The sequence below is a fragment of the Pholcus phalangioides genome, unplaced genomic scaffold, assembly GCF_987345545.1.
Source record: "Pholcus phalangioides strain wild (caught in Gottingen) unplaced genomic scaffold, Ppha-v1.0 ptg000010l_1, whole genome shotgun sequence".
Lineage (NCBI taxonomy): Eukaryota > Metazoa > Arthropoda > Arachnida > Araneae > Pholcidae > Pholcus > Pholcus phalangioides.
The window spans coordinates 37,631,487-37,651,458 of NW_028301603.1; the positions used below are offsets into that span (position 1 = coordinate 37,631,487).

The following is a 19,972-nucleotide window of genomic DNA, read 5'->3' on the forward strand; positions in this document are numbered from 1 at the left end:
ACTTTAAAATAGTTTTTTAAATTATGGATGCCCTGTACATATGCTAATTTTTTTCAATTTTTGCTTGTAAAAAAAGCAAGTACTTTGCAAATTTAAATATGCATATGCATCAAATTGCGCATACTTTAAATGCGACCCTGAAAAATGTGAAGAAATTGGGTTAAATCAGCTGTTTTTAATGCATTTTTGAAATATACGCTACATTTTTCTGCATTTCTCGACTTTCACGGGTCCTTTTTCCATTAACCGCCTTCGAGAGTATCCAGCATCATATACAAAAAAAATATATAAAATATGTAAAAAGAAAACCTCAAAAAACATGTGGTATAACAGTTCAAAGTAAACTATCCTAATGCGATTTCACCATGTTTGCGAAGGACAATATCACCCAATTTCTTAGCGATAACGTTCCGAGGCTGTTGTTCCATTCATTAGCCAAAGTCGTAAAATTATTTTCACAAACCGGTGTATAATGGGAATTCCAGGCCTGCCCACATCAAGCGTTTCACTTGTTTCATTTTCCTATCTCTACCACTGCTTCCAAGTTATATCATTTCAAAGTAAAGGAAAACTTTTTTCGAAACACCCTATATATGTTGGTTGAACAGAATGGGCGTAAATGGCCTTATAATTGAACAATTATCATCATACGATTGCCAATGTTAATTGAGAGTTTTCAGGGCAAAATAATCCTCAGAGGAAACCTTCTTCCTTAACCAGAACAAACAAGGATATATCGAAACATTTCCTATTGAATCAGTACATATAATCAATTCGAGGGATGCATTGATCCGTCCATGCACGTGATAAATGACCATCCATAGAGATAACGCTATGGATGGTATTTATGATGGTTGTTATGATCATCGTAAAATCCACAAGATGAATTCAGTTCACTACATATATTCACTACGCATAAATTCACTACTAACTGATAGAGTGCGAAGTCTAGGGCATCCATCTTGACTGATGTGCATTTCATTCACTAATGATATGAGTTCCTGAATAGTTTAGTTTTATTTAGGGATTGTGTCACACAATGTAGAGGATGATGCGAATTGCGATGCGTAAAAAACATTTTGCGCAGTTCTTTGATTGGTGCACATACTAGAATCAAATCCACCCATGGTAAACGCCTAAGATCAAATCCATTTCGACTGCCCTTGATGATACCGAATTAACAGAATCCTCTCAACCTTCGCCGGTCTTCTCGCTGCTCATCATGGACACTGACCGGCATCTCCGTATCTGCTGCCAGAGTTCCGCGCTGTTCGAGCCCGATGCCTCCCCGTCATCTACCAGACCGGACACGTCGTTGACACTCGCACTGCATCTCGGACCAGTTCTCATATCCGCGTGAAGTCCCGAACCTGTCTTTGTCTGTACCATGGCTTTCCATTCTAGAATCTCGGAATCTAACGGATCCTTGGAAGGATTCTTCTTACTGGAGTTACTGATAGCCATGTAATGCACGATTACTTTAGACTTGATCTTCTTCGAAGCCGTAGAGAGCAGTGATGTCTTCTGGGTGTCCGTCCGGTGGATGCTTTCCCCGTGGCCGCCACCACTTCCGCTCTCCGACGAAGACTGGGTTACGAGGCACATCATCGGGACCTGAAATACGTAAACGGTTATAGTATTTTAGGTTTTTCAGATTTCTTTGAAAAACCGGGTTTTCCTAGGAATAGGTTTGTTGCGCAGCGTGAACCGAATTAGACTATTTCGCGCCGACAGAAACGTGTTACATAATCACGCTACGCGTTTTCCTAGCGAGGCGCATCAGATCAGGGCGGCTATATAAAGTATATGGCTTCGGCATCAGAGCTACTCTGTCGTTTGCATGCTCCGGTTTGAAGGGAAGGGAAAGGAAACACACAAGAGTGAAGAGAATATCGGCAAAACCGCGGCGCACGACGCATTTGACTCCTCCAGAAGCAGTCGTCCAATCACGCCCGACGTAAAGCGCTGTCGTAAGTCGTATTACGCTCTGTAGGAAAACAGTCGTACTGCTTTTCTTATTGGTAAGTGGACGGCGTGTCGCGCTGGGCGAATCACGTTGCTCGCGGCACAGGAAACCTGCTCCTAGGAAAACCCGGCTTTAATAATGAATAACAAAACTTTTTGTTTATTCAATTAATAAAGTTTCCGTAATACACCCATCCTTCGGGAACGTTTTTAAATCTCTCTCTCTCTCTCTCTGAGATGTGAAGAGGGTTAAGTCCGATCCTTCAATATGTGCTTCGGAAGTGATACTTCTCTTCACAGGCACATATCAAGTTTTTCAATTGAATTTAACCCTCTAGCCGCGGGAAACGCGAATACCGCGTTTCACGTATTCTATAAAATTTCACGGGGTACGCTATTACCACGTTACAGTGGAGCGGATAAAATACCCCGCGGTTTTGTACCAAAAAATTCAAAAACGACCCGCGGCTGGAGGGTCAAAAACCAAACAGACCTCAGTCTGGAGGTTTGGTATCTCTAATAATAAGGAGTACTCCTGACCATGGTTCTCTGAACCAAGTAGAGACACACACATGCATAAATACGTCTACAACCTGTATACCTTGCATAAGAACCTCTGCTGACCTCCAGTTCTCTTCCCGCCGACGACGTTCGGATTCGACGACCTTTCTGCGGCAGCGGCGGCAGATCCGTTTTCAGCAGGATACGCCCACGCGCAGAAGCACAGCCTGAAGAACCTGACGAATCCGCTGCGGAACCTGGTGCTCATCGAACAGTATATGAACGGATTGACGCAGGAGTTGATGAAGGCGAACAGGTTGATCGACAGCATCGTGAAGAAGAAATTGTGTTTCTCCATGAAGTTCACCGTCTGATACTGCGTCACGATGCTCACCAGGAAATACGGCGTCCACGCCAGAGCGAAAGCCAAAATCACCATCAGCACCATCTTCGCCACCTACAGTGTGAAATACATGGTATAGCAAGTGAAAATGATGCCGCTGGGCCATCATCGATCTTAATTCGATCCCTTTAAAGCAGTGATTCCCAAACTTTTGTCACCAGTGGCTCCCCCACAATAGACTAAAAGAGAAAGAGAACAATTGTCCTCAAAGCATCGAACCGACTCGTGCCAATATCGACAGCTCACCGCGACCCTCCTGTCAACGGTTGACGATGCCCCTAGGAGCCGCGACCCACACTTTGAGAATCACTGCCACTGTTCTACAAGGGAAATTTCTCTTAAATAGAAATATCCGTTTCTGGTGTGTGGGAAATTCAAATCTGAAAATAGAAATTTGCTATCATACAGTTTTTATTTATTCTATAAATGTATGTCTAACTTAACTGATACTTAACAATTATATACAGGGTGTCCTGTAAGTGCTAATGCGGCTTTTATCTCATCAACCGTCCATCGTAGACGTCTAGTTCCATTTTAAAAGCTCCTCAAAAGGCTTTTAAAAAGCTCAAAAGTCGTTCAAAAATTACCCTGTACCAGTTCTGAGAGTGAAAATAAAGTGTGACATAAAATTTTAAAAAAATTAATTTTTTATAGTCCCCCCCCCCCATTTTCCAATTAAGAAATTGTTGCCCTGTCTCTCCTGAGGCCAACAGAAAAAAAAAAAATCCACGTTTCTAAGTGCAATATTTGCGAGAAATCGCGGTAACATTCGGGGAAATGAAACAGAAACTAACGGACACAACGCTCCTTTTCTCTCATTTATACTGTCCTTTCCTAAATTTTCTCCGATTTTTGAATTTGGCTATCCCAGCGAAAAAATATTGCACTTCGAAACTTGGAGTATTTTTGTTTTGTTGGCCTCAGGAGAGGCAAGGCCACAACTTTCTAACTGGAAATTAGAGAACGGGGGGGGGGGGGTATATTTATTTTGTTATACATACACGCTTTATTTTCACTCCTAAAACTGACACAGGGTAATTTTTGACCGAGTTTTGAGCATTTCTTAAATTGAAACTATACCTCTACGATGGACGGTTTACGAGATAAAAGCAGCATTAACACTTATAGGACACCCTGTATAAGCTAACAAGGGGGGGGGGGGGGGGAGAAGGGAACAAATTTGTCTTCTATATTTTCGAAATGACAACATGATGATTCTGCAATGAAGTTTGGGGTTTAATGAATGCTTTGAAATTTAAATACAAGAATTGAGACTTCTTATAGATGCCTTAAAATATATAGTCTCTGAAGGGGGTGCTCGTATTGGGAATGTGATGACCTGTGTGTTCCAGTTGCCTATGCGAAAATACTATACCAAAATTTCTTCTTCACATATATAAATTTTTTTTTTGAATTTCTGTTTCACTCATTTCGTAAAATATGTGTTTTTCATTTATCTTAAAAAATATATATATATATATTTTTGTAAATTTGTAATGTAGCAAATTCTTGGCAGATTTGTTTCCTTCATTTCATTATCATATGTAATAATATATTATAAATGTTATAAATATATAAGAAGTGCAGGAAATTGGTTCAAGAACGTTACACACAAAAGCTTTCTAGGAAATAAGAACAGCTAAAACAACCCCACGAACAAGTGGTTCTCGACAGCTGTTCCGAGTCCTTGTACAGGGATTTAGGACGCAAAAACGTCCCTAAAAGAGCATTTCCTAGATTCACGACTGTATCATTTCCCCCGAGAACCGCAGCGGCAGATGTTTCCGACACACAAACACGGTGAAAAGTTTCATAAAGACGTAATGACCATATAAGAAGAGGGGGAAAGCGGTACGAAGGGAAATGGATGCCTGCAATGCATCTATGGCCTGCCCTTCCAAAATATTTCTGGAACATTAAATGAGGAGAGCGAAAGTCATCAAAAGAGCCCTTTAAATTCTTGGGAAAAACAGGAATTTGTTGATATTTTCTATCCGTAAATTAATTATTTTTCCATAAAATTAGATATAATTAGCCCTGTACAGTCAAACCTCGTTAATGAGTCACTCTTGGGAGAGCAAAAATATGACTTAGTAAGCGGAGTGACTTGTTAAACGGAGTAAGCCATAGCTGTGCCAATTCCTGCCTGAGGACAATTGGGACCCGGTAAGCGGAGTGACGTGTTAACCGGGTGACGCACTAACGAGGTTTGACTGTATTTAATCACATATTTTGCCTATTATAGATACATAGCGTGGGAAAAAAGTGAAAAAAATGTCAAATTGTGTATAACTTGAATTTTCCTTTCCGCGTCCGCCTCGGTACATTATCCAGAAAATATCAGTTTCCTGAATATAATTCTATGTTTGAATCTATGCATTTATTCTATGTCTGTGGGTGTACAGTCAAACCTCGTTAGTGCGTCACCCGGTTAACACGTCACTCCGCTTTCCGGGCCACTTTGTTGGAAGTCCCAATTGTCCTCAGGCAGGAATTGGCACAGCTATGGCTTACTCCGTTTAACGAGTCACTCCGCCTACTAAGTCATATTTTTGCTCTCCCAAGAGTGACTCATTAACGAGGTTTGTCTGTATATGCGAAGATGCTGTGGATACCGATGGAAACCGTGACCGGGAAATTCGCCGACAGCAATTCACCGCCGGGAAAGTTCAACGTCCAACGATGGGAAATTCGTCGCTGGGAAAATTCACCGGCATCAGTTCGACGTGAGTGAATGAATGAGCGAAACCGGACGATCACTTTAGCTAACTCGCTTGCAAGGTCACTCGGTCAATCACTAGGTAGCTAGCTCATTTTATCACTCACTCACTGTGGGTCGTGTGCCAACAACCCCATAGATAAAATATCTTATCTATAGGGGGTGTCGGTCGTGCCCTTTGTCACTCACTCACTAGGTCACTCATTATATCATCCAATTCACTAGGTTGCTTATTTTATCACTCATTCACTAGGTCACTAGGGAAAAACGGTGACATTATATCACTCACTCACTAGGTCATTCACTTATTCTCTGAATAACTCACTTGCTCACCGTGTCACTCACTTACTCTTCAGGTTACTCATTCACAATGTCATTCGATCACTCACCGGATCTCTAGGTCACTCACTTACTCCCTAGGTCACTCACTCACTATGTCGTTCACTTTGTGATCGACTCACTATGTTGTTCACTCTGTTATACACTCGATTACTAGTCACTCACTCTGTTACTCCCTGACTAAGTCGCTCATTCTATTACCAACTCGCCAGGTCACTCAATCGCTCACTTATTAACTAGGTCACTCACTCTGTCACATTCACTCAATCACCAGGTCGTTCGCGTACTGACTAGGTCGCTCACTGTGCCACGCAATCAATCACCAAATTACGCACTTACTCACTAGGTCACTCATTCCATCAATCGCTCCCTCACTTGATCCCTTAATCTATCACTGGGTCGCTTATCATGACACTCACTCACTAGGTTACTTACTCTACCTCTATGTCACTCATGGGCGGAGATACGGGGGGGCATGCATATATGAATTGACATCATCATCGTGCCCCCCCCCAGACTTCAAAGTCTATCGCCGCCTATGATGTCACTGGCTCACTCATCACTAGTTTGCTCACTCACCAATACCAAGCACACTCTGTCACTGACGCACTATATAAATCTACTATATCATTTACTAATTCATTCGCTCGGCCATTCCTCCTCCCTCACTTACTGGATCACTGACTCGTGTTGAACTGTTGTCGGTGAATTTCCTTATCGATGAATTTTCCTAGCGGTGAATTGTTGGAGATGAATTTTTTTGGTTCCTTCATTTTCTGTTGGCATCTCAGCCACAGTTGTTTATAGACCAGTGATTCCCCACCGGTGTGCCCCGGCACCCTAGGGTGCCGCGAGATATTATGGAGATACATAAAAAAATATTATGGTCCACACTTAAGGTCTTAAAATAAATTAAGTCGAATTAATTACTCTCATCCCAATTTCACATCGATGATCAATCGAACAAAACTCTATCGATGTATTTTTACTGTGACTTTCGTTGTAGTAAACTAAACTGTGTATTCAAGGAAGGGTGCCCCAAGTTTTTAATATTATTCCCAAGGGTGCCGCGACCTTCACAAGGTTGGGAAACTCTGATATATATATCGACCATAGTTTCTCAACCTTTTCTGTCCCGTCGCCCCCTTCTCCAGAATTTTTTTTTTTCTCCCATCGCAATCTAACCTATAGGATCCTACGTTATACCCGTAGCTTCTACCGCCCCCCTCGAGGGGGCGTTAACGCCCACGTTGGGAATCGCTGATATATAGACAGTGATGTGCTGACAGAATTTCTCGTCTCTGGAAACTCTCCAGGCGCAGCCTGTTGTAGCCAACTTGGCGCCACGGAAGCCTAAAACACCGCCTTCGCTTGCGTTTTTTCGAAGATTATTATTATTCAATTATTTTTGGCAGTTAACGTGATGCAGGTCCCTCCACATCAGCATCGATGTGGTGGTGGGGGGGGGGGGGGGTTCCGATTTGCTGACTTTTGATGGCGGGGGGGGGCTTTGGATGATGCTTACGTCATCAACCACCCTTTATAAAAAAATATGAAATAGTCGTAATGGCATCCTGAACTGTGGTTTGTGGGCGCACCTGAACTAAAAATTTCCCTATTGATGTGTCTCCTAGAGAGCGCCACTTTAGTGATCTCTAAATGTTTCGTGGATCCTTCAAGTGATCTAGAAATGTGTTTGGGGCCCGCTTAAGTACTCTCGAACTGTGCCACGCATCATTCAAGTGATCCGTGATTTTGCCGCGGATCACTTAAGTAATGTGGGAATGAGCCGAGGGTAACTTGAGTGATGTAGAACCGCACTGAGGGTCGCTTGAGCGCTCTAAAACTGTGCCAACTGTCACTCAAGGGATTTCTAGACGTGCCGCGAGTCACTTAAAGTGATCTATGAATGCGCCATAGGCCTACTTGTGTGATCTGAAAAATGTGCCACATGGTTACTTGAGTGACCTGAAAATGTGACACGGGCAGCCTACATGCTCTGGAATTGTTTCATGGGTTACCTAAGCGATCTGTAAAAATGTACCGCTTAGTTCATTTCTACAAAATTAGAGTTAAAGGGGGCAGGCCACGTCAGATAACCCCCCGGGCCATAATTTGGTCCACGGGCCAAGGATTTATCAAGGGTTCTCAACCTTTTTAGACTCGTGGAGCCATTTTTAGTAAAAAAAATTCTATGGCGGAGGCCCGTGGAGGCCCATTTCTGAATTATTCACCAAAGTTACTCACCAAAATTTGTTTTCACTATTTCAAAATATTTATAATTATTATTTTTTTAATTTTACTAGTTTTTTTTTTAAATTTTCCTCAAGCGGCCGCGGAGCCCCTGGAGAGTGCACGAGGAGCCCCAAGGGCTGCTCCGCGGAGCACCAGTTGAGAACCGCTGGCTTAAAGGGCGGGTCGCAATGAATTTCTTAAAAGGAAATTTTGAGTTCTTAGCCTTCGAATAGCATTGAAATTAACAAAAATTGGTTATAATAACTGGAGCCCGGATTACATGCGAATGCATAAGCGCATATGCATTTGCATATTTTGGCCTTTTTTAGCATTAATGCATATAACATAGATTTTTTTCCCCGCAGGTGAAATTTAGTGAATTAATATACAGTGAAGTTTTAACGCATGGGCCCACCCACGCACGGCCCGGGGGCCTCAGAAGAAAAGGGGCCCCCACAAAAAACCCGTTTGAAATTTTCTAGAATTTGCAATGTAGGGCCACAAAAGAACCATTTGGCCCGGGGGCCCATGACGCTCTTTAGACGGCCCTGTTAATATATATTTATAAAGTATTTTACGAATATTAATCGTTTTATTGTAAAAGGCTATTTCTGGAGGCTATTGTAAAAGGAAATTTTCGTTATTGAGCAGCTGCAACAGACCGAAAATTCAAAAATATGCAGAAGTTATTTGCATATGCGGTATCATATATATATTATGAGGGGATATTTTTTTTTTTGTAAATACATATGCACGAAGAAATAGAAAAGATGCATTTTGAAAATACGTCTGCATTTTTTTGCGTGGTAATTTTTTTAATGCATATTTTCTCATTTTTTCTGTTCATATTTCGCAATGTGACTTTCTCAAGATTTCTAGTGCATATTTTGGGGTGTTTAAAGCGTATTTTTGGGATTTTCAGTGCACATTTTGGGATTTTCAGTGCACATTTTGGTATTTTAAGTGGACTATTTATATTTCAGGTGATTATTTTTGCATTATTAAGTGCATATTTTTGCATTATTAAGTGCTTATTTTTGCATTATTATTAAGTGCTTATTTTTGCATTATTATTAAGTGCTTATTTTTGCATTATTAAGTGCTTATTTTTGCATTATTAAGTGCATATTTTTGCATTATTAAGTGCATATTTGCATATTTTTAGAGCATATTTTCCACTTTTTCAGTGCATATAATCCGGGCTCTAATAATATATAAAGGGATTTACTTTCGAAATTTCGATTTTCTTAAAAGTATTTTTTGCATTAAAAAAATTTTTTTTTATCGTTTTGGGGGAGGGGGGGGAAGAGGAGCCCCCCCCCCCCAATGCTGAATTTTGCTGACAGGGGGGAAGGGGGTCTAAAATGGCTGAAAAATTGCTGACGTAACACTTGAACGGCCCCTAAGCAGTATATAGTTGAAATTATTTTTTAGAAATTTGGTGCAGGAAAATAGACACATACTTTCCTCCTGTTGGCTTCTTGTCGTCTTATGCTGCCTTGTCGCTGGACAGGGATGTCTTTGAGCAGGCACTTGGCGACTTTGAAGCACGTCCCGGCGATGAACGAAAGCGGGATGAGGTATATGAAGAAGAACAGGAACGTGTAATACCATCTCCTGAACTTCTCCGGCAACGTCACGAAGCACGTCAGGCGTACTATGGTGCCGTAACGGCTCGGCAGCGTGTTCTCGTAGGCTTTGCTCGGATACAGGAACGGCGCCGCCACCAGGCAGGGTACCATCCAAGTGACGAACAGGATGCGTTTGGCACGGCGTTTCGTTTGCTGCATTCGGGATTCCAGGGGATGGACGATGGCGAGGTACCTGCAAATGAGTTACGGCATCAGATACGTATATATATATATATATATGTAGGATTTTTAGTTATAGCCCTTTTTGTTATTGGTAGATGGCGCTGCGGCACGCAGGGGAATAATCAGTATTGTAAAGATTAGTTATGGCAAAAGTGAGTTTGGCGGGAAAAGCCGCGGTTTTGTTGTTATGTCTGTGTAAAAGCCGGGTTTTCCTAGGAATAGGATTCTTGCGCCGCGTGAACCGAACCGGGTCATTTCGCGTCGGAAGAAACTTGTTACATAATCACGCTACGCGTTTGTGTTTTCCTAGCGTGGCGCATCAGCTTAGGGTCTCTATATAAAGTATATGGCCTTGGCATCAGCTACTCTGTATCGTCTGCATGCTCCGGTTTGAAGGGAAGGGAAAGAAACCACAAGAGTGAAGAAAACATCGCATTCGACTCCTCCAGAAGCAGTCCGCCAATAACGCCCGACGTAACGCGCTGCTGTGAGCCGCGTTGCGCTTTGTAGGGAAACAGTCATACTGATTTTCTTATTGGTGAGTGGACGGCGTGTCAAGCTGGGCAGATCACGTTGCGTGCGGCACAGAAAACCTGCTCCTAGGAAAACCCGGCTTATGATCGTCCTGTATGTTTTGTGCGCGTAATAAATGTTTCGAAAATGGAGGCTGTGTGTTTTTTTCTGTGAAGAGGGCACATATATGCATAGATAAAATCTGAAAACCACCGCTCTTTAGGTGCATACAAGAACAATGTAAGGATTAACCACCACAACAATTTGACTGTTTAGCGCAGGGCGCACAACCTTTTCAGTCCGATGGCCAGATATGCGGTATCTCTACCGTTCGCGGGCCAGGAATGAGGACATTGACACAGAACGTGACCATATGATCCATATTTTACAGGAATATTCGCGTAATTTCGGCCATGACAGCTTTTTTTTTTTTTATGAAATGTCCTGTTTTTCGTCCTATATTTAACAGTTGAGTTTACAGTTAAGGAGAGCGATATCTTATGGGGCTCTCAGTTGAATTTTTTAAATCCAGATTTGAGATTATTTTCATCACTTATAAATTACGGTATGTTATGATAATTATGGATCTATCATAATTAATTGCAGTCAAATAAATATATTCGTCTCATATATATTCGTCAAACATGTATATATATATATACAGTCAAACCTCGTTAATGAGTCACTCTTGGGAGAGCAAAAATATGACTTAGTAAGCGGAGTGACTCGTTAAACGGAGTAAGCCATAGCTGTATCAATTCCTGCCTGAAGACAATTGGGACTTCCAAAACCTGACCCGTTAAGCGGAATGACGCACTAACGAGGTTTGACTGTATATGTTTCTTTGGTAAATTACATTTCTGACTTGCAGTATCCATCATCTTTCGCGATTGGCGATTTTTTCAGCGATTTTAGTGACTGTTGGCGGTTTTACTTGCCTTTGACCATTTTTTTTTTAGTTGCAACTCGCAACCTGACTTGCCTCTTTGACAATTTTTTTTTTTGGCTTCAAATGGAAACTTTCCTTGTCTTCAGAGAATTTTTCGGCTGTAAATGGCGACTTCACTTGCCTTTGACATTGAAGGACCGGACACACCCCGCTTCCCATCTCAGAGAGATATCGAAGCTTTCCCGGGGGATGGGTGTATTCGGAAATTTAAGTGAAAATAACTTGCCTTTGACAGATTATTCGGCTTCAAATTACAACTTTCCTTGCCTTTGGCAAGTATTTGATAACTAAGAACTTTTAGACAATCTAGGAGAGCGATGTCTAAGCGCATCTAGAACGGATTTTTTAGACTGGAGTGTGCATACAATCTTTGCTGGCACGTTGTGAAAGAAAGACTTTGGACTTTGCTGATCTAACAATCTGTTCAAACATGAATTCCGTTAAGAAGCCTTTTTTTTCCCTTCAAACTTTCGATATTACGGCCTCCCGATATAACGTCCCTTTTATTCGGAACGAGAGAGGCATCGTTATAACGAACGTGGATTATGCGGAACGAGGTGTAACAAACGAGTGGACTGTAAAAATAACCAATATGTTCTTATATAAGCGCCATCTAACGAATAATGATGCTTATGTTCAGCTTTATATAAAGTGTATCACCATATTATTAATTACATTTTTTTTTGGTGATATTGTGGACTTGATTATAAATTGATATTATTTTTTCAAAGTAATTATAAGCTAATTTCATGATAATTAGTGAGACATGGCTTTCATTTAAAATAAAAACATTCATCATCATTTTAATTCTTTAATTATTTGCCTCAAGATTTATAATATGTGTAGATGATGTACTTTCAGAGACTATCATAATAGTCTGAGTCTTCATTTTCTTTTATGTAGGACTAGCTATAATACCTGGCGCTGCCCGGGTTTTCTTCAATGAGGCTGTTAGGATCACGTGATATCTCCCTCTTTCTTTGAGGGACATGCAAACCGTGTCTAAGTTAACCAATATGGCGACTTCCTGGGCGACTCATGAACTAAACAAATCTAGATTTAAAGAAACATAGAAATGAATACATACTTTTTTTCCTTTTTTAAGGAATGCTAGGTATTTCGATCCCCCCCCCCCCCGAACTTCAAGTTATCCATCTCTTCCCGTTTCTGCTTCGAAAAATGCATAATTAAAGCTGTGGAATTTTCTCGATGTACTTTACGGGCCCGTAACTAATTTTAAAGCAACCTAAACTATATGAATTTATGCAGTTGAATATTAAAAGGACATTAATTTTCATGCTGGAGAAGATATAAATAAAAAGTTGAAATCAATGTGTTATTGCATGGATATCCAACTCGAAAGTAGAGTTCCGGCTAATTATTTTATATGGGCTTCGTATTCGAGAATTCAATACAATTCCTAAAATTATTGATGTGGTGGAAAACCCCAACCAAATTTCAGCATTTCTATAGTAAAATCGGCAATTTTAACACTGGTTTCTATGCGGATCACCCTTTTCCTGACCCTCAAAGCGATGCTGATGATGATTATGACGTCTATTCAAAAAGCCTCATTACTGAGAGTATTGGAATGTAATTGTATTGAATAGTAGTATAGTGTAGTATTGAAAGTATTGGCAAACCATTATAAAGGCATAAACTATTATACATATACTAACCGGATTGAAGAAGTGACAAACCATTGTAAAGGCATATACACGTCTGAAACACATCGCTAGGGAACCACGGTAACCAAAGTAAACGTTCGGAAAGTGATTGTTGAGGCCCAAAAACCATTGTTGCCCGACAGTTTTTTTGCCCATTTGGGGCACTTGCCCTGCACTGACGAAATTTTAAAGTAGCCTATCGTTCAAGTCGGGTCCCATTTGGCATATATGCAAAATTTGGTGACGATCGATCCGAAATTGTAGATTTGTATAGAGAACATACACACACACACACACACACAGAAAATCAATTTTATATATATAGAATATAGATTGTTCATAGTGAGAATTTTCATGAAATGAATGATAGAAAAAATTCCAGGAAGGACCGATGGAAATTTAGAAACAATGAAAAGAAATAATCCCAAAACTAATGTAAAATTGATGAAAGAAATAAATTCCAGAGCTAACAATATAAATTTAGAAACAATTCCAGAATTAATGAAAGAAAGCTGTGGAAGTATGTGCAAACTAGAATTTCCATGAAAATAATGAAAGAAATAATCTCCCAGGATTAACGGAAATGCTGGGTAGCCGTGTTTTCCGAATTGTGATCTGTGGACAACCCCCCCCCCCCCCCCCCCGGGTTCCGTGAGTACTTCGTAAGACATTATCATTTTCATCCCCTACCATTTCATGAATGACGCATTTATTGCTGCGAAACTATAATTTATCACATATCACAATTTCTTACGATCTGCCAACTTACACAAAACAATACATTTTTGATTTTATGGGGGGTGCTTCGAATTGGCCTCCGCTGCAGAGGGTCCTTGGAGAACTGACTTTTGGGGGAAGTCAGCAATGCATTTAATTTCACGATACGGGTTCCGTGTCATCAAAAAAAATTGAAACACTGCTGCACAGGGTGAGCTGAAGAAATGATTGCAGGGTCAATGGAAATTAGAATTAATGAAAGAAAACATTCCAGAACTAATTCAAGTATAAATGAAAATTTAGGATTGTAAAGAAAGAAATAAGCACAGAATATATTAATGAGAGAAATACCCATAGAAGTAATGGAAATATAGGATGAATGAAAGAAATAATGAAAGAATTAATGAGAATTTGGAATCAATGAAAAAAAAAGATTCCATTGTCAATGGAAATTTAGAGTTAATGAAAAAAATGATTTTAGAACTAATGAATGAAATCGTTCCAAAATTAGCAAAAAATTAACATTAGTGAAAAGAAGTAGGCTAATTCTCTATAATCCAAAATGAAGGTATATAATTTATCAAAGAAACAATTTCAGGACACTAATTGAAGTTTATACGCACTCACACTTCCGACACAACTCACTTGGTAGTAAATTGCCCTCGGTGGCGATAGACCGGAGTTGCGTTCGGTTTGAATGGATGAATGTGCATATACGGGGAAAAAAAGAAAATAATTTGGCCGATATACGAGCCCCCTAACAACAACAAAAATCAACGAATGCGAATGAAATTCGAGATGTAGGTGTTACAGAATATGCACTGGAGAGTGAAGAGGAAAAACAAAACTCTTTTCGATTACGGTCGCAGCAACCAAATGTCGAAAAATTGAAACAACGGCAACACTCTCACTTTTATGCACTGCAAAGTGATCGGCGCAGTAGGAAACCATGAACGGCGTTGTAACGTTGCAAAGAAACTATTGCGGAAACAACCAAAAATCAGATCCCATTACTGCTGCGGGAAGCCCTCCACCGAGGAGGTTAGGAGGTTAGTTAGTGCACCAACCCATTGGTGCGGTCTTCTTTCTTTGTCTGCGTCGGGTTTTCCTAGGAGCATGTTATCTGCACTGCGTGCGGCGTGAAAACGCTGATTGGTTGAGAAAACCTGAATTCTAGGTTTTTTAATCCCCTTCTTCATGCTGCACACGACGCAGAAATCCTACACCTAGGAAAACCAAGCTTCAGGGGTGCAACGGGTACCGTTCCGATTCCACCCACCCAAGGGCCCCTTTAGTTCCCGTTGAAACAGGCTTGCCCAGCATTAAACTTCTAAATTCAGATCCGGGATTCGGGTAACGTTTTAACGTCGTTCATGGTTTTTCCTTTTTCCGGTCACTTAGCAATGCAAGTTTCAAGCCCCCGAAAGATGCAATACCACATAATAAACAATGGAGCATTTTTATTTATTACCATTTGGTGACTGTCTTCTGGATTACATGGGGCAGACGAAGAGACCCATAAAAACAAAGTAGAAGGCGGATTCACATCTACAGACACGACAAACTACAGACATAAAAATGTCTGTGCCTGCGAAGCCACGATACGATAGATACAGGGTGTTTCACGAAGGACGCCCAACTTTGAAAATAAACAACTCGGAAACGGTGATAGATAGAAGCATGAAACCAGTGGTATATGTTATTAAAAAACCGTAAAAATCTGATACAGAAACCTCGAAATTTTAGTTACCAATTGCGCCGACAGATGGTGCCACAGGTGGCATTACCATAATTAGGCTGTACGTAAAAGGTAATGCAGGCAGCCCTCGTTGCATTCACATCAAAAACGATTCAAAATGTGCACCTTTCACACAACACACCTGTCGGAAACGAAGAATGCAATTGGCAGTGAATTTCTGTAGTGACCGGAAATCGACACACAAGCTTGGCAAATAACCTCCTCCAGCTCGTCCAGTGTTAAAAGATTGTTGCAGTAAACAATGTCGTTCAGTGACGCAATGGCCAGAAAGATCAAGAGTATACTTGTATCTCACTCTTCAATACACATCTCCTGGGTAAAAGCCCACAACGGCCAGTGGGGAAACGAGCTTGCGGATGCGGCGGCCAAAGAAGCGACCAATACCGGAGTCTTTTACGACGAACTCTTATACCCAGCTTCTCACGCAAAATCACTCCTCTGGAGGGACATGATAGCAAATTGGCAATTGCATTGGGATATGCCGGAGGCGTCAGGAAGATCAACTCATGAAGTTATGAAGAAAGTAGATACTAGGAGCAGGGGCTGGTCACGAGAGCTCATCTTATTTGTCACCGGTCATGGGCCTTTCCCGGCAACCTTACATCGCTTTAAAGTGATTGCCAGCGATAAATGCTCTTGTCTTGAGCCTGACACGCCCCTGCACTACGCCACAGGCTGTCCAGAAACGACGCCCTTTCACTTCTGTTCGCCGGCTGCTCATCTACACAGACCATGGATGCGCTTGGCATACTACGTCGAGAGGAATCAAAGGAAAAGATAAGAAAAATGGTGAAATTCCTTGAGGAACATCCCGAGAAGATAAGGGATCCGTCTCCTCCAGCTCCTGCAACTCCAGTACCAGCGCCGTTAAGGAGATCGCCGCGTCTTCACCCTGACAGTGCGCTGGTGGCACTGTTTGCGAGCGAGGAGCAGGATGAATCCCAAACCTAATTAATGACGTCTCGGAGAAATTAGACTGACTGTATTGAACTGCCCGAGCGGTGCAGAATGAGGTGCTCTGCCCTTCTTGTCATTTGATACAATCCTTGATCAATCAAATTTCTGATTGCGCCTTTTGCGATACGATTTTATACAACTTTCTATGATTATTTATTATCCGTGCCCGTTGCAATTTACTTTGACTTGATTAATTTGATTCTTCGATTTACATAATTTTTGATTTCCTTGCACTATATGTAATCTTTCACGTATCAATAAATTTTGGTTTTACCGGAGATGCCCTGTTCCCCTGGGGGGCGAAGTGCTTACGTTGCTTCTCGCGACAGAGCCTGGGTGTCGGTTTCTCCAGTTCTCCTATATTTTTCCTCTGAATACGGTGCCCATAGTGTGTCGAAATGCATTTAGAAATTTCGAATTTTTCAGACTTGCATCGTTGTTCTCCATTTGTGATCATTTTTCCAGAGCCTGGGTGTCTCTCGGTTCCCATCCATTTGTGATCATATCAGGCAGAGGACCGTTTGCAGTTGATATTTGCATTTTTTGGAATTTTGTAGCTGCGACCGCAACCGTGAGAGTTTTGGTTCTTTCATCGTTCTGGAGCGCATATATCTCAAATTTCGTTTGTATTCGTCAATTTTTGCGGAAGCCGGAGGCTCGTATATCGACAAAGTAATTTTATGACCACGCTGTATGTGTCCAGTCTGCCTGGAGATGGAGCTGACTTGTAGTACTTGCTACATAAAAAACAGAAGATAATTCGACTCTCCGTAAATAAAGGAACTGGATAATTCCCATGGAGAGACGCGCCACTTTTCGGATCAACTATAAATAAAGTCTCGAGTAAGTATTTATAGTTCGCAGAGAACAAATCTGTGGCAACCATCGTTCGCGGAACGATATACATATAACACAGGAAGGGGAATATCATAAATCCAGATTAATTGATCAGGTCACGTCCCATCCGATAATTGATCCAATGCGGCGAACGGGATATCATTTACGGGATCGTGACATGATTCGCATGATGAGGTAACACGAAATGGCGCATGAACGACTTTGACCACCGTCGCTACGCACCCAATTTTATTCAAGTATTACTTTACTTTCTTGTATCAATTGAAGGTTATTAAAATCCATGGTTCCACTTTGAAACTAATTCCGACGTGTACCGATTCGTTGGAAACTCCTCAGAGGAATAGCAGTGTACGAATAGCGAGTGCGGTCAAGTATATTCTGCGAAGAAATAAAGATTTTTTTTTTTTAAAGAGAAAGATAATGGTGGGACACACACACAAAATGTGAATACCCACACGCGCGACCAGGGCCATTTAAATGTAAGCCCAGAGAAAGGGAACCGTGTCCACAAGAGGGGGAGAGGGAGCCCGTCTTGCCCGACATAGCATGATGATTACAACGACCCAGCATAGAACTCCCGCAAGAGGGAAAGCTCTCCGGGCTGTGGGGGGGGGGGGTTGATTTTCAGCCATTTTTGACCCCCTCCCCCCGTCAGCAGCTTAGAATATTTCATATCATCAAAAAGGGGTGGTTGATGATGTAAGCAACCTTCAAACCCCTTCCCCCCCCCCTGTCATCAAAAGTCAGCAAATCCGAAACCCCCCTCTCGATGCTGACGTAATACTTGAATGACCCCTAAGTAGAAAATTTTTCGCTCATGGACTCGGTAGCCATATCCAGGGCCAGGGCCTTGGTAATATCGCATTTCTGACCCCGCGGACGGACAAAAATTGTGCACCTATAGTTCAAACACTTCTGCATGGAGGCTTTGCTGACTTTTAATGACGGGGGGAGAGGGGGGGGGTTCGGATGATGATTACGTCATCAACCACCCTTTATGAAGATATGAAATATTCTTAATGGCATCTTATTCGGTGCGCCAAAAACGGAAAAAAGCCTTTCGATAGTTATTGGGCACTTGAACTATTATTCTCCCTAATGATAAATGTCTTACAGAGCCACTTCAGGGATCTCGTTTCAGTGATATCTCGGGATTGCCACTGTAAGAGTTATAAGCAACCATCTTTACATTGACTTGAGAACCACACACACTCCTACATTAACATTCCATAATTCCCTATTAATTAATGCTTAAAACTTTAAAACACAAGCTAAAAATATATTGGTTTGTTATCATGTGAAAAATGATGCCTGTGCATTCATAACAAAGTTCGCTACAGCAGTGTCAAACGGTGGTGGTCAGACTTACTATGTATATTCCCGATGGGCAATCCCAATGAGGGGAGTGCTTTTACTTTTTATTACCAGACGCTCCCCATCCGATACAGACATCAGAGCGTTCCCGAAGGTCAGACATGCCTTCATGGGGGGGGGGGGGGGGCACAAAAGGCTTATGGGTAGGGGCACAATGGAATTTGTTGTAGAGAAAGTTTGAGTCATTGGCCTTCAAATAGCATTAAAATTAGCATAAATCGACTATAACAACTAATAAAAGGTACAGTCGACGCTCGATATAACGACTCCCTTCGTCTCGACGAACGCTATATTGGGAGGGTCGTTATATCGAAAGTAAAACAAATGATAGTCATTCTATGAAAACATTTGGAACTTATTCCACCGGTCGTTGTAATGGAATGGTCGCTATAACGTGAAATCGTTATAACGAGCGTCGGGCATGTATTTTCTTCGATATTTTTTAAATTCTTTTGAAAAGTATTCTTTTCGCATCAAAAAGTATAATCATCTTAGGGGGGGGACCACCCCCTCCTACGTACGTCTCTGATACCAAATATGCAGTAGGTGATGGAGGGCAGATTTAACGAGATTGTTTGCAATCAAGGGTGGGAGGGGTTAGAGTTTTGCTGACAAGAGAGAGGAGAGGAGAGGGTCAAAAATGGCTAAAAATCTGCGGACGTAATACTTGAATGGGCACCGCCTGCCCCGCCCCCCATACTTTCAATAACAGCAACCACACTGTTTAGACAAACAATTGCAAATTTGCTGATTAGCAGTGTGTGCTACAGGTGCGGCCCTCCTTATATATACGGCTTGTCCTTTAAATCAGGGGGTGCGCAACCTTTTCAGTCCGCGGGCCAGATACGCGGTATTTTTGCCACTGTCGGGCCAGAAACGTATATATGAACTGTGACCATATGACCCGTATTTTGCAGCATATTCCCGTTATTTCGGCCGTCCAACTCTTTTTGTGCAATGTATCCCGTTCCCCCCCCCCCCCCCCCCCATTTTCAATAATGCGCAGTTGAATTTTCAAAACCAAGAATTGAGATTATTTTTTTCCTTGACTTATGTATAAACTATATGATGATAATTATGACTCTAACATAATTAATTATAGTGAAATAAATATACTTATCTCTCGCACGCTATAATTAATTATGTTAGCACATATTGTCGTCGCACGTATTTGTCGAAATGCATACTGTTTATTGTTGGCG

The 19,972-nt window shown here is 41.5% G+C and overlaps 1 protein-coding gene across 1 annotated transcript in view; it reads right to left on the reverse strand.

Annotated features, from left to right (window-relative positions):
* Nucleotides 1-261: 261 nt before the first annotated feature.
* LOC149081396 (QRFP-like peptide receptor) overlaps nt 262-19,972 on the reverse strand; it is a 40,761-nt gene continuing 21,050 nt past the window's right edge. The window contains exons 3-5 of the mRNA XM_089238213.1: nt 9,626-9,986; nt 2,567-2,923; nt 262-1,614 (exon numbers count right to left, since the gene is read on the reverse strand). Coding sequence (XP_089094339.1) covers nt 1,192-1,614; nt 2,567-2,923; nt 9,626-9,986 — 1,141 coding nt within the window. The 3' untranslated portion in view covers nt 262-1,191. The remainder of the gene's footprint in view (nt 1,615-2,566; nt 2,924-9,625; nt 9,987-19,972) is intronic.